This window comes from Pelodiscus sinensis, chromosome 1 (genome assembly GCF_049634645.1).
Source record: "Pelodiscus sinensis isolate JC-2024 chromosome 1, ASM4963464v1, whole genome shotgun sequence".
In the NCBI taxonomy this organism is placed as follows: Eukaryota; Metazoa; Chordata; order Testudines; family Trionychidae; genus Pelodiscus; species Pelodiscus sinensis.
This window is the reverse complement of record NC_134711.1, coordinates 333,905,412-333,917,998: the sequence shown is the minus strand read 5'-3', so window position 1 is coordinate 333,917,998 and position 12,587 is coordinate 333,905,412. Positions and strand designations below refer to the sequence as shown.

Genomic DNA, 12,587 nt, shown 5'->3' with positions numbered 1-12,587 from the left:
ATTAGCTCATAGACATTTACCTTCCCCGCTCCCATTTCCCCTCTGTTCTGAAATGTGATTTGTCATTTTTCTATGTGTTCACTTTTTTTTGATTGTATCCCTTTGGTATATATGGTCATGCCTATTTTCTTCCACAATTTGATCTGAGGAAGTGGGTCTGGCCCACAAAAACTCATCATCTAATAAACCATCTTGTTAGTCTTTAAAGTGCTACATAGTCCTGTCTTTTGTTTCAGCTAGACTAGACTAACACAGCTACATATCTATTACTATAAATAAAGAACAAGTTAAAAATCACTTAGAAAAGTTAGATGTCTGCAAGTCACCAGGGCCTGATGAAATGCATCCTACAATACTCAAGGGCTGTGTCTACACTGGCATGAATTTCCGGAAATGCTTAAAATGGAATGCTATTCCGTTTTCAGTTTTTCCAGAAAAGGAGCATCTACATTGGCAGGCTGCTTTTCCGGAAAAGCCCTTTTTCCGGAAAAGCATCTGTGGCCAATGTAGACGCGCTTTTCCGGAAAAGACTACTGGGCTGTCTACACTGGCCCTTTTCCGGAACAGTGTTCCGGAATAAGGACTTATGCCCGAGCGGGAGCAGAATAGTTTTTCCGGAAATGCGGCTGATTTTGTACAGTAGAGCATCGTTGCTTTTCCGGAAATTCAAGGGCCAGTGTAGACAGCTCGCAGCTTATTCCGGAAAAGCGGCTGATTTTCTGGAATAAGTTGCCCAGTGTAGACACAGCCAAGAAGCTGATAGAGGATGTATCTGAACCTGTAGCTATCATCTTTGAAAAGTCATGGAAGACAGGATAGATTCCAAAAGACTGGAAAAGGGCAAATCTAGTCCTCATCTATAAAAAGGGAAATAAGACCAACCCAGGAAACTACAGACCAGTCAGTTTAACTTCTATGCCAGGGAAGATAATGGAGCAAGTAATTAAGGAAATCATCAGCAAACACATGGAAGATAGTAAGGTGATAGGGAACAACCACCATGGATTTGTAAAGAACAATTCATGTCAAACCAATCTGATAGATTTCTTTGATAGGATAACGAGTCTTGTGGATAAAGGAGAAGCAGTGGACATAATATACCTAGACTTTAGTAAGGCATTTGATATGGTCTTGCATGATATTCTTATCAATAAACTAGATACAACTTAGATGGGGCTACTATAAGGTGGGTGCATAACTGGCTAGATAACCATTCTCAGAGAGTAGTTCTTAACGGTTCACAATCCTGCTGGAAGGGTATAACAAGTGGGGCTCTGAAGGGGTCTGTTTTGGGACCAGTTCTGTTCAATATCTTTATCAACAATTTAGATATTGGCATAGAGAGTACACTTATCAAATTTGCAGATGATACCAAGCTGGGAGGGGTTGCAACTGCTTTGGAGGACAGGGTCATAATTCAAAATGATTTGGACAAATTGGAGAAATGGTCTGAGATAAATAGGTTGAAGTTTAATAAAGGCAAATGCAAAGTGCTCCACTTAGGAAGGAGCAATCAGTTTCACACATACAAAATGGGAAGCGACTGTCTAGGAAGTACTGCAGAAAGGGATCTAGGGGTTATAGTGGACCAACAGATAAATATGAGTCAACACCGTGACACTGTTGCAAAAAAAGCAAACATGAATCTAGGGTGCATTTACAGGTGTATTGTGACTCAAGAAGTCATTCTTCCGCTCTACTTTTCATTGATTAGGCCTCAATTGGAGTATTGTGTCCAGTTCTGAGCACCACATTTCAAGGAAGATGTGGAGAAATTGGAGAAGGTTCAGAGAAGAGCAACAAGACTGATGAAAGTTCTAGAGAACATGACCTATGAAGGAAGGCTGAAAGAATTGGGTTTGTTTAGTTTAAAAAAGGGAAGATTGAGGGGGTGACATGAGAGCAGTTTTCAGGTATCTAAAAGGGTGTCACAAGGAGGAGGGAGAAAACTTGAACAAGAAGCAATGGGCTTAAACTGCAGCAAGGGAGGTTTCAGTTGGACAATAGGAAAAAAGTTCCTAACTGTCAGGGTTGTTAAACACTGGAATAAATTGCCCAGGGAGGTTGTAGAATCTCCATCTCTGGAGATATTTCAGTCCTAGTATTCTATCATAGTATTCTATGATACCCTAGAAAGTTTAGCTGAGACAGCAATGTTGGCTGGAGGTGATTGCTCGTGCATGTGTCGCTGATGTCACTTGCTTCCCATATAAGCTACATCTACACAAGGAGGGTTTGCCAGTAAAGCCGTCATGCCCTGATTGAATCTTAAAACTGTCATGGGGTGTGGGAACTAATCGCTTGTGTAGTCACTGAGCAGCTAGTGAGTTGGCAGCAGGATCCTGTACTTGCAATGAAGCTGCTGCTTTCCATGTTCCCCTGATCCCAGGCCTGGTAGAGTGGGACAGGCCTGACAACTGCACCCTGGAGCCAGCACCAGCTCAGAGACCATGGTGGCCCTATGGGAGACTCCAGTCCCAGCACAAGTCCTTCCTCCCTCCACTCACTAGGGACTCCCTGAAGCCAATCTCATGCATGGCCAGGCAGCCACAGCTCATGAAGACCTCCTACTGTTGGGTGGGCCCATCCCACACCTGAGTTAGCCAGAGCCGGGGCAGTGAGCAGCTGCGATGAATGGGGGAGGGGGATAATGCCCTTTTCTGAACGTGACAGCCATTCCGTTAACGAAACTGGCCTCACTAACTTGAGACGAACTCAAATTGTCTTGCCTGCAAGGGGTAAGCCACAGAGAGTGGGATCTCCAATTGGAAACCTTGACCTTCCTCTTCCAGTTGTGCGAGCAGAGCCGAGCCTGGAGGGTCATGAATGAAGCCAGTGAACCAGGCATGGAGAATCCAGACACATCCATGTCTAGGCAAGGTCTAACTCTTGAAGCAACAGATACGTGAGTAGAACAGGGAATATTTAGTCAGACGTGATTAGGGTATTTTTGTTATTTCTGGTTTGTTTCTCTGTGCTGAGCACATACAACTACCCCTCAGACTGAACTTTCCTAACTAATCCCCAGGGAAGCAAGTCTCTGAGTTTTAATTTTTTTCCAGTTGCTCTGGATCACCTAACAGCCAAGTAATGTTTCACCAAGTGTGTGAGGTTGGTGTCTGTTGTTGTCGTTGCTATTACAAATCACTCCTGTAAGACAATGATCTGGTTTCTGTGTCCTAGAAGGTGGGAGCTTCGGTGTGCTCAGGCCTACTGCAAAGCCAACCTAGCAAGAGAAATCACAGCTCTCAAGCTCCCTCCAGACGGGTTGAGGATGTCTCATGGGAGGGAATTCCCAAGTGCGCCTTCCTGGGCTTCAAAGAGGTGTTTGCAGTTGGGTGGCAGTGACAATACCAACCCAAAGCCAGGGAATGTGGCACAATGGAGAATAGTTAACACAAGCTTTTAGGGACAAGATGTTTTAAAGTCTCCTGGGACCCTCAACTTCAGCCACTGGAGTGCCAGAGTGGGGAACGGCCTTGAGAGAGGCCTTCTCACCTGGCGCATATGGTCACAATGCCACTCAAGTTAGTAGCAACAGTCAAATGTTGAGGTTTCTGCCACCAAATGGCAGACAGCGATTTCCTTGCAGCTGGATCTATGAATGACTCCAGGAACGTGCAGAACGTCAATCAGATCCTAGAGTTCAAGCCCCTTGGCAACCACTGGACTGCTTCTAATTGGCTTTATAATTAGGAGTGTTTTTCCTCTTATCTCTACTAGCCCTCAGCATGTTGTCTTCCCCTGACAACACCATATGTCCAGCAGGGGGAAAGCAGGGGCCTGTTTGTCTGTCTCACACTCTCTGCTGAGCTGCAGCTGCTCAGGGGAGGCCCAAACCCTGCTGGGATTGCACAGCGATGGCTATAAACCTCCCTTCCCAGCTCTCCTCTGGCCCAGCACAGAGCCGCACCAGACACCGCCCGCTGCCCACGGCAGCCCCTCTGCTGCACAGCTGGGTGAGTGCAGGGCTTGGCAGCCCAGAAATAACCTTCGTTAACAGCCCCTGCCTCACGTAAGAGCTCAGAAAATGCACAGAGCTGAGATGGGTGAGGAGGGACCCTGCAGGTTGTCACAAGGAAGTGAAGCTCAGAGAGGGGCAGGCTGGGAGCCACGTCTGTGCGGCAGGTCCGGGGAACACTCACGGTTCCATTCCCCTTTAATTGCACAGAAGGGCAGAGTGTCCAGTGTGGCTTGACTGGGAAATGTGAACTCGGGAGTGAATTTCCCTCTCCCCAGCAGGCTTCCAGCTCTCCCCCTTGCAGCAGTCACCTGTATGTTCCGGGCTGGATGGGAGGTCTGATAATATGTGTCCAGGCTGTTCCCTGTGAGATCTGGCTCCTGCCTAGGTCGCATTGGATCCAATGGCCACCAATTGCACTCGGCTGGAGGCAGAATTTGGCTGGCAGGTTCTTGTCAGTGTAACATCGAATCCATCCATGTTGGGTTGAAATTGTGATGACAATGTCTGCAGGAAGTTTCTGCAGACACTGAACATGGGATCAGTTCAATACGTTTACACTGGCCTCTGTGATTCAGCTTCTGTCTGCTGGGAGACAGCAAGGATCGCCCTCGGGGTTGTCTGTTGTTACTTGTCTGTAGAACAGCAGTACTCAGAAGCCGGAATTAGCAGCTCTCTGTCCAATTCTCTCTATGCCTTGCCTACAAAGGACACAAGGAAATGGAATACCGAGCCCTCGTTAACTGCTAAAACCTCTGTAACCAGAGAGGAATGTCTGAACTGGAGGACTCAAGACGTGGTTACTGTTGTCTCATAGGATGGAAGTAGAACTTGTCATGTTCACATCCACCAATTAATGATTGTGTAATGGTTAGTTACAGGGGCAAGAAGCAGTCATGCCAGCAAACTGAACACACCCAGCTGGCCTCAGCATGGCCACTTCCAACTGGACCACACCTCACCCCTCTACCTTCATCCTCCTCGGCATCCCGGGGCTAGAGGAAGCCCACGTCTGGATCTCCATCCCCTTCTGCTCCGTCTACATCCTGTCTGTCGTGGGGAACTGCCTCCTCCTGGCTGTGATCAAATCCGAGCCGAGTCTCCACGAGCCCATGTACCTTTTCCTCGCCATGCTGGCCTTCGCCGACCTGGTTATCTCAACGGCAGCTGTGCCCAAAACCCTCTGCATTTTCTGGTTCAGGGACCAGGCCATTCATATCAACGCTTGCCTGATCCAGGTGTTTTTGGTTCACGCGGTTGGTACCATAGAGTCCGGGTTCATGCTGGCCATGGCCTTTGATCGCTACGTCGCCATCTGTAACCCGCTGCGACACTCGGACATCCTGACCCGTTCAGCCATAGCCAAGATAGGGCTTGTCGTTGTGGTGAGGGGCGCCATGTTACTGTGCCCACACCCATTTCTACTGAAGCAGCTCCCGTATTGCACAACCAACATCGTTTCTCACACCTATTGTGAGTTCATGGCACTTGCGAAACTGGCCTGTGTGGATACCACAGCAATGAGAGCCTATAGCCTGCTTGTGGCATTTCTAACAGCAGGGTTAGATTTTATCCTCATCGTTCTGTCCTACATCCTGATCATCCGGGCCGTCTTCCGCCTGCCCTCCAAGGAGGCCCGGCGCAAGTCCCTCAGCACCTGCAGCTCCCACGTGTGTGTCATGATAGCGTTCTACACCCCCGCCTTCTTCTCCTTCTTCTCCCACCGCTTTGGTCACATAGCTCCCCACGTCCACATCCTCATCGCCAACATTTACCTGCTCTTCCCACCCATGATGAACCCCCTCATCTACGGTGTGAGAACCCCAGGAATCCGCCAGAGATTGCTCCACATCCTGGGCCTCAAACCAGCCTAAAGTTTCACAAGACGGCTCTGCAGCAATGGAGCAAGGTCCATGCAAATCACATCAGGAAGGCCAGGAATGCATGTGGGTTCGTCACCCCTGCTGCGGAAACCCACCTGAGCCTGGCTGGGCAGCAGGGCTAATAAACATGCTTGTTGGGTTTGGAGCAAAACCCAGCTCCCCCTTTTCAATGTTCCCACTCAGCATTTCCACCTGGCCCATAGACTCCTAGAATCCATGGGTGGCCTGGTGCTGAGACCATTGGGGCTCTGGACGTTCACACCAGCTGAGGCTCAGGCCCGGCTGTTGCTATAGTAACAGGATATTGCAAAGGGCTGGGCCTGCTGCATGGTGGCCACTAGGAGTTTTGCCCCTGTCTCCTGGCTCACAGCGAGGGCAGAACATCGTAGAATCCTACAATCCTGGGGTTAGGAGTCATCATGTCGAGCCCCCTGCCCAAAGCAGGACCAAATCAGGCCAGCCAGGGCTTGGTCAAACTGGGACTTCAGAACCTCTAGGGATGGAGATTCCACCCCCCTCCCTAGGGAACCCAGCCCAGTGTTTCCCCACCCGCCTAGGGAAATAGTTTTTCCAAATATCCAACCTGGACCTCCCCCACTGTAACTTGAGACCGTGTATTCAGTGTCTCAGCCTGTGAGATGCTGGGCAATACAAAACTAGAGACCTTCCCTCTTCCAGGTGCTTCAATCTGAACAGACAAGATGGACCCTGGGAACCTTCATTTCCAGCTGTTGGATCTCCCCCTGCGCCCCCCTCCGCACTCCGCCCTGCTTCCTCTGCTAGTGCCTTCTCTCAGATCTGGCCTGAGTCCAAGCCAGGCATTGGCTGGGTGTCCAGACATGGATCCAGCTCCCCATTTCCTAGCAGTATTTGCCATTCCCCAGTTATCGGCTGTGCTAGCCCTCATCCCACACGGAGCAGAAACTTCTTTAGCCAGCATGCCGGCACTTCTGGGGCAGGCTTTTTAACCACCTCTCCTGCTGACTCGTAATATAGACAACAATCCAGCCTGCCCTTTTGCCCAGTGCTGGCTGTGGGTGCGGCATTCTGGGGGTTGGTCTGCTCAGGGAAGGAATGGGAATCGCAGGCTGAAGCAGAGAATGCTGGGAAAGGTGCCAAGGAGCAGAGACCCCCGGCAGACAGTAAGAGCTGTGCTGAAAACCGCCTGGGCAGGAGCAGGCTGCTCTCTGGAGACTAAGGGAGGTCTGGGATGGAGAAAGGATGGGGTCTCTCTGCAGCAAAGAGCTCTGGGAAGAAGGCTATGGCTGGGCTGGGTGGAAGTGTAGTGACTGGCGGCTGGGCAGGGTGTGGAAAGGAAGGATCGCGGGACAATCTCCAAACAGGGAGAGCAGAGGAGAACCGGGCTGGGGACTGGCAACAAGAGGGCTTCCTGCAGGCTGTGCGGGAGGCGTCAGGCATGGCCAGTAACCACAGAGGACAGAGAAGACCACAAATCAGATTGATTCAGGGCACCGGACTCCAGTATTGGTGGAGGCATGTAAGCGGGGGCAGGATTTCCCCAGCACCCTGGGGTTGCAGCAGGGGGCGCTAGAGAAACCTGGGTGAAGCCAGTACCCAGAGAATGAGACTCTGGGTGGAGAACAGCGGGTTGGAAAGTTGCAGAGAAAACAGGGGAGTTGTTTGCTGAGGACAGCCAGTGCCCAGGCAGACGTACACTGGAGGAAATTCTGACAGGAAATCGGGGCTGTGGTGACGGAAGGCGGCTGGGATTGTTGGTGGGAGAAACAAGAGGAGCATCTGGTCATTACTGCCAAAGGCAGGCTGTGATTCCTGGAGGGATGGAGAGACACAGGGGCCATGATTGCAAGCTGCCTGCGGCTTCAGGCAATTTAAAGTGAGTGGAGACGGGCAGATTTTAACAAGGTCCAAGCTTCCCACGGTGGCTGCAGGAAGCAATGATGGCAAAGGCCGGCGGGAGGGTGCCAGACCTGGGATACAATGTCTGTTTCCCAGCTGTATTCCTCTGACAGGGGGTTTGTGGTAGCGGGCAGGTTAATTGCTTCTCTCCAATTCAAGCGCAAGAAGATATTGGTCCTTCCAGCCCAGTCTCTGGTCTCCCAGCAATCCAGAGGTTTCACGGGCAATGAACAGAACCATTTTCCAGTGGGATGGTTGTCCAATCCCAGCCTCTGGGAGGCAGAGATATGGGGGCGCCCAGAGTATAGGGCTGTGTCCCTGCCAGTCTGGCCAATTACCACTGATGAACTTGTGCTTTTTAAAACTGTTTTATAGTTCTATCTTCCGTATTATCCACTGGCAAAGAGTTCCACAGGTTGACGGTGTGCTGGGACAAGCAGGAACACCCTTTCATAACCTCACCTGGGAGACAGGGAATCTCCTCTGCCCTCCGGGCCAGAGGTGGGCTGTTCTGGGTGCTGGGTGCCAGGATGTTAATTAGAGGAAGGAAAATTCCTGGGTACCAGCCATCCTCAGGTGCAGGGAGCTAACCCTTGGTAGTGCTCAGCTTGCAGCCACTGATCAGCTGTGGTACCTTGGACCCCAATATAGAAGATGACACACTCTGAGCACCCTGGCTGCTCCCCGAGACTGCTGGCTGCCATTCACTCCGCAAGGATGGCGGGGTTACTGACTCATCAGGCCGACAGAAATGCCTCCTCCCTCCAAGAACCTTTACAAAGGGCCACCCAGGGCTGCTGGCCCATTACTGACACCAGTATACGAGCCTGCACGGGGAGAGCCCCTTGTCCTTTTTCCAGGGGCTGCCTATTTGTGCCGACACCTGGCTCCCTGGAGGACAGCCAGAGGGGGCAGAGTTCAGCTCTGGGAACTAAGACAGGCGCCCCCTGCAGGGATTCAGATCGATAAGGCGTAAGCGATCGGCAAAAGGGCAGAATAATTATCAAAGGAAAATAGAAGGAAGCATGCAGTCTGATTGGTCCCCCTTATTAGATTAGTCATGGGGTGGAGGAAGAAGAAAATCATATGGCCTATGTCAGGGGTGGGGACACTTTTATTGCCTTGAGGGCCAATGAACCACAGAAAACACCATCAGGGGCCACACACTAGAGAGAAGCAAAGGGACAAACCGCTCACCGAGAAGCCGCTCCCCTCGCACCGCAGAGCATGGGAGAGGGAGAGTCAGGCTAGAGGATTTTGTGTGCTCCAGCCCTGTGGGTGGGTAGCAGAGAGATTGGAGTGCCAGCACAGGGTGATCTCTGTGCTTTGGGGGATGGCTCCAGGCAAGCTGAGGGCTGCCTCTGAGGCTGAGGTTCCCCATCCCTGGCCTACGTCTTTTATTTTACAGCCTCAGCCCATGCCCTGAGGAAGCACACATCCAGGCATGTCTGGTAGGCTTTGCTGGCTCACGAGGCCAGGCCAAGCAATTCCCTTGGTATTGCCATGGGCAATCGAGTTGTGGCATTATTACTGCCCTGCCGGATGATGCTTGTTGTTAGTTATTGGACACCTACCTGGCTATTCGTTGCCTCCTTTGGTGTTGTCACGGAGGTGATCCTATCGGGGCTGTTCCTCCACTCCCAGAACAGTTTGATGACAAATCCACAACACTTCCCTCATGCCCACTGATGATACACCTATTTAGATAAGACCGTGGGATTCAGAAATTCATAATCTTTGCTAGGATACCTTACATGACATGCTATATGTGAAATATCATCAATATATGCAAGTGATGAATTTGATGTTCCAATGTCCGACCTATGGCCTATCGAGTAGCCAGTGCCAAGTGCTTCAGAGGGGATCAACAAAAGAGGTCATCTTGAAATGATCCATTCCTATCACCCATTCCCACGTTCTTACAATCAGGTGCATAGGGAGACAATCTCTGCCCATTCTGTCTAATAGCCATTGAAGGATTTATCCTCCCTGAATTTATCTAGCTCTTTCTGGAACTCTGATACAGTTTTGTCTTCATAACCACCTTCTGGCAAGGAGTTCCATAGATTGACTGTGTATTTTGTCTTAAACCTCCTGCCTTTTAATTTCAGTGGGTGATCTCTTGTTCTGGGATTATGAGGAAGAATAAATAACACTTTGATCAATTAAAGAACATGACCAACATCTTAAAAACAATAGCAAGGATTTTTTTAAGTATGCCAACCACAATGGAAATGACATTTATCCCAAAGAGAATTATGGAAACATTCATAGAGGACACGATATAAACTTCCATACAGTATTCCATACAGAACATAGAATTGAAGAGTAGCAGCATTATTAATATCCAACATCATTGTTTCTTAGAAAATAAGTCTTTTCAAACAAACTACATATTTTGTTTTGATGACATCACACATTCATCTTGACAAAGTGAATTGTGCTGAATAATATACTTATGCATTGAATCATTGGAGTTAGTTTGGTATAGAACTCTGCGATTTAAAAAGCACTATGACAGTCAATGTGGCCCAAATCAAATGAGCTATAAGTTGAATAACTGAGACTTTGCAAGGAGGACTTGTAAACTGGAAAGCATCAGCCAATCAGAGTGTGTCTAGTGAAGTGATGTGTCCATGGGCCAATGTTCATTTGTAAAATATTCAGGATAGACAAACGAAAAATGGTGGATTGGTAAACAACGATGAGAACAACGGAGTCAATGACCTGGATCACTGCCTCATTGATTAAAATGCCAGAAGGGATTGTAGTGCTAACCTAGGTGACCTCGTGTATATCAGAGGTCACAGGATTTCCCTATATCCAATTTTTGTGAGAATGGCAGTGTGGGTCCCTTGGAAGATGTGTTTTCACACAAATGTGAAGTTCCAATCTAGGAACAAAGACTGTAGGTGACGTTAGTAAGATAGAAGGTGTCCTGCCAAGGAGTGACTCTGAGCAGGACGGAGGAGGCACAGTAGCTACCCAAAGCAATGTGAGCTCCCAGGCTGCTGCAACAGCAAAAGCAGACAATCCACAGATGCACAAGAAGGAAAACCTGAAGTAGAAGTAGGGACATGGTACAGCTTCTCAATAGGGCCATTACTGTGAGCTGTTGGTGGAATACTGTCCCCAGTTCTGGTGGCTACAGTTCAGGAAGCAGGTTGAGAACTTGCAAAGGGATGTATCATAGCCTAGCATGTCCAGAAAATGAGCAATTGTCCAACCAGCTCTGAAGAAGTAGCAGTGATGTCATCAGCTGCCATCCAGTGTCTGAGCTCCCCTTCCTAAACCAGCTAATGGAGAAATGCCACCTCAGCGCCATGCCCTGGATGGACCATGACTGAGAGAGACCTAGGATGCCCCAGCATTCGGGCAGCTCTGCACATGGTTCAATAACATTGCCCGCAGAAAAGTGTTTGTGCATGTGTCGTGTATGCCACTTGCTTCCCATATAAGCTACATCTACACAAGGAGGGTTTGCCAGTAAAGCTGTCAAGCCCTGATTGCATCTGAAAACTGCCATGAGATGTGGGACCTAATCGCTTGTGTTGTCACTGAGCAGCTAGTGAGCTGGCAGCAGGATCCTGTACTTGCAATGGAGCTGCTGCTTTCCATGTTCCCCTGATCCCAGGCTTGGTAGAGTAGGACAGGCCTGACAACTGCACCCCGGAGCCCGCACCTGCTCAAAGACCATGGAGGCCCTATGGGAGATTCTGGTCCCAGCACAAGTCTTTCCTCCCTCCACTCACTAGGGACTTCCTGAAGCCAATCTCGGGCATGGCCAGGCAGAAACATCTTGGGAAGACCTCCTACTGTTGGGTGGGCCCGGCCCGCACCTGAGTTAGCCAGAGCCGGGGCAGTGAGTAGCTGCGATGAATGGGGGAGGGGGATAATGCCCTTTTCTGAATGTGACAGTCATTCCGTTAACGAAACTGGCCTCACTAACTTGAGACGAACCCAAATTGTCTTGCCTGCAAAGGGGAAGCCACCATGTGTAGGAGCTCCCATTGGAAACAGTGACCTTCTTGTTCTGGTTGTGTGAGCAGAGCAGAGCCTGGAAAGTCAAAATCAGGAATAAGGGATCTTCTGGAAAAGGCTTTATTTTCTGAAAGATCCCTGTCTAGACTGGCCCTTTTTTCTGGCAAAGCCCCGAGCTGGAAAAACGCAGCAGCCATGTTCATGCAAATGGAGCAGGGAAAATTCAAATCCCGTCTGCATTTGCAATTCCGATTTGTCTCTTCTGCATCCCTTTTCCGGAAAAGGGGTGCAGTGTAGACACAGCCTCTGTGTTTTACTTTTCTTCCCCAGTTGCTCTGTATCACCTAGCAACCAAGTAGTTTCACCAAGTGTGTGAGGTTGGTGTCTGTTGTTGTCGTTGCTATTACAAATCACCCCTGTAAGACAATGGACCGGTTCCTGTGTCCTAGAAGGTGGGATGTTCGGTGTGCACAGGCCTAAGACTGCAAAGCCAACATAGCAAGGGAAATTACCGTACTCAAGCTCCCTCAAGGGAGAGGATTAAAAGAGTGTGAGGGTCCTTCATGGGAGGGAATTCCCAAGTGCGCCTTCCTGGGCTTCAAAGGGGTGTTTGCATTTGGGTGATGGTGACAATACCAACCCAAAGCCAGGGAATGTGGCACAATGGAGAATAGTTAACACAAGCTTTTAGGGACAAGATGTTTTAAAGTCTCCTGGGACCCTCAACTTCAGCCACCAGAGTGCCAGAGTGGGGAACGGCCTTGAGAGTCCCCTTCTGACCTGGCGCATATGGTCACAACGCCACTCAAGTATAGTCGCACCAGGGAAATGTTGAGGTTTCTGCCACCGAATGGCAGACGGCAATTTTCTTGCAGCTGGGTCTA

General features: G+C 49.6%; 1 protein-coding gene across 1 annotated transcript; it reads left to right on the top strand.

Annotated features, from left to right (window-relative positions):
* Window positions 1-4,893: 4,893 nt before the first annotated feature.
* Window positions 4,894-5,835, top strand: LOC102451790 (olfactory receptor 52K2-like). The gene has a single exon (XM_006114206.2). The coding sequence runs from the start codon at window positions 4,894-4,896 to the stop codon at window positions 5,833-5,835; it is 942 nt and encodes a 313-aa protein (XP_006114268.2).
* The last annotated feature ends 6,752 nt before the right edge of the window (window positions 5,836-12,587 follow it).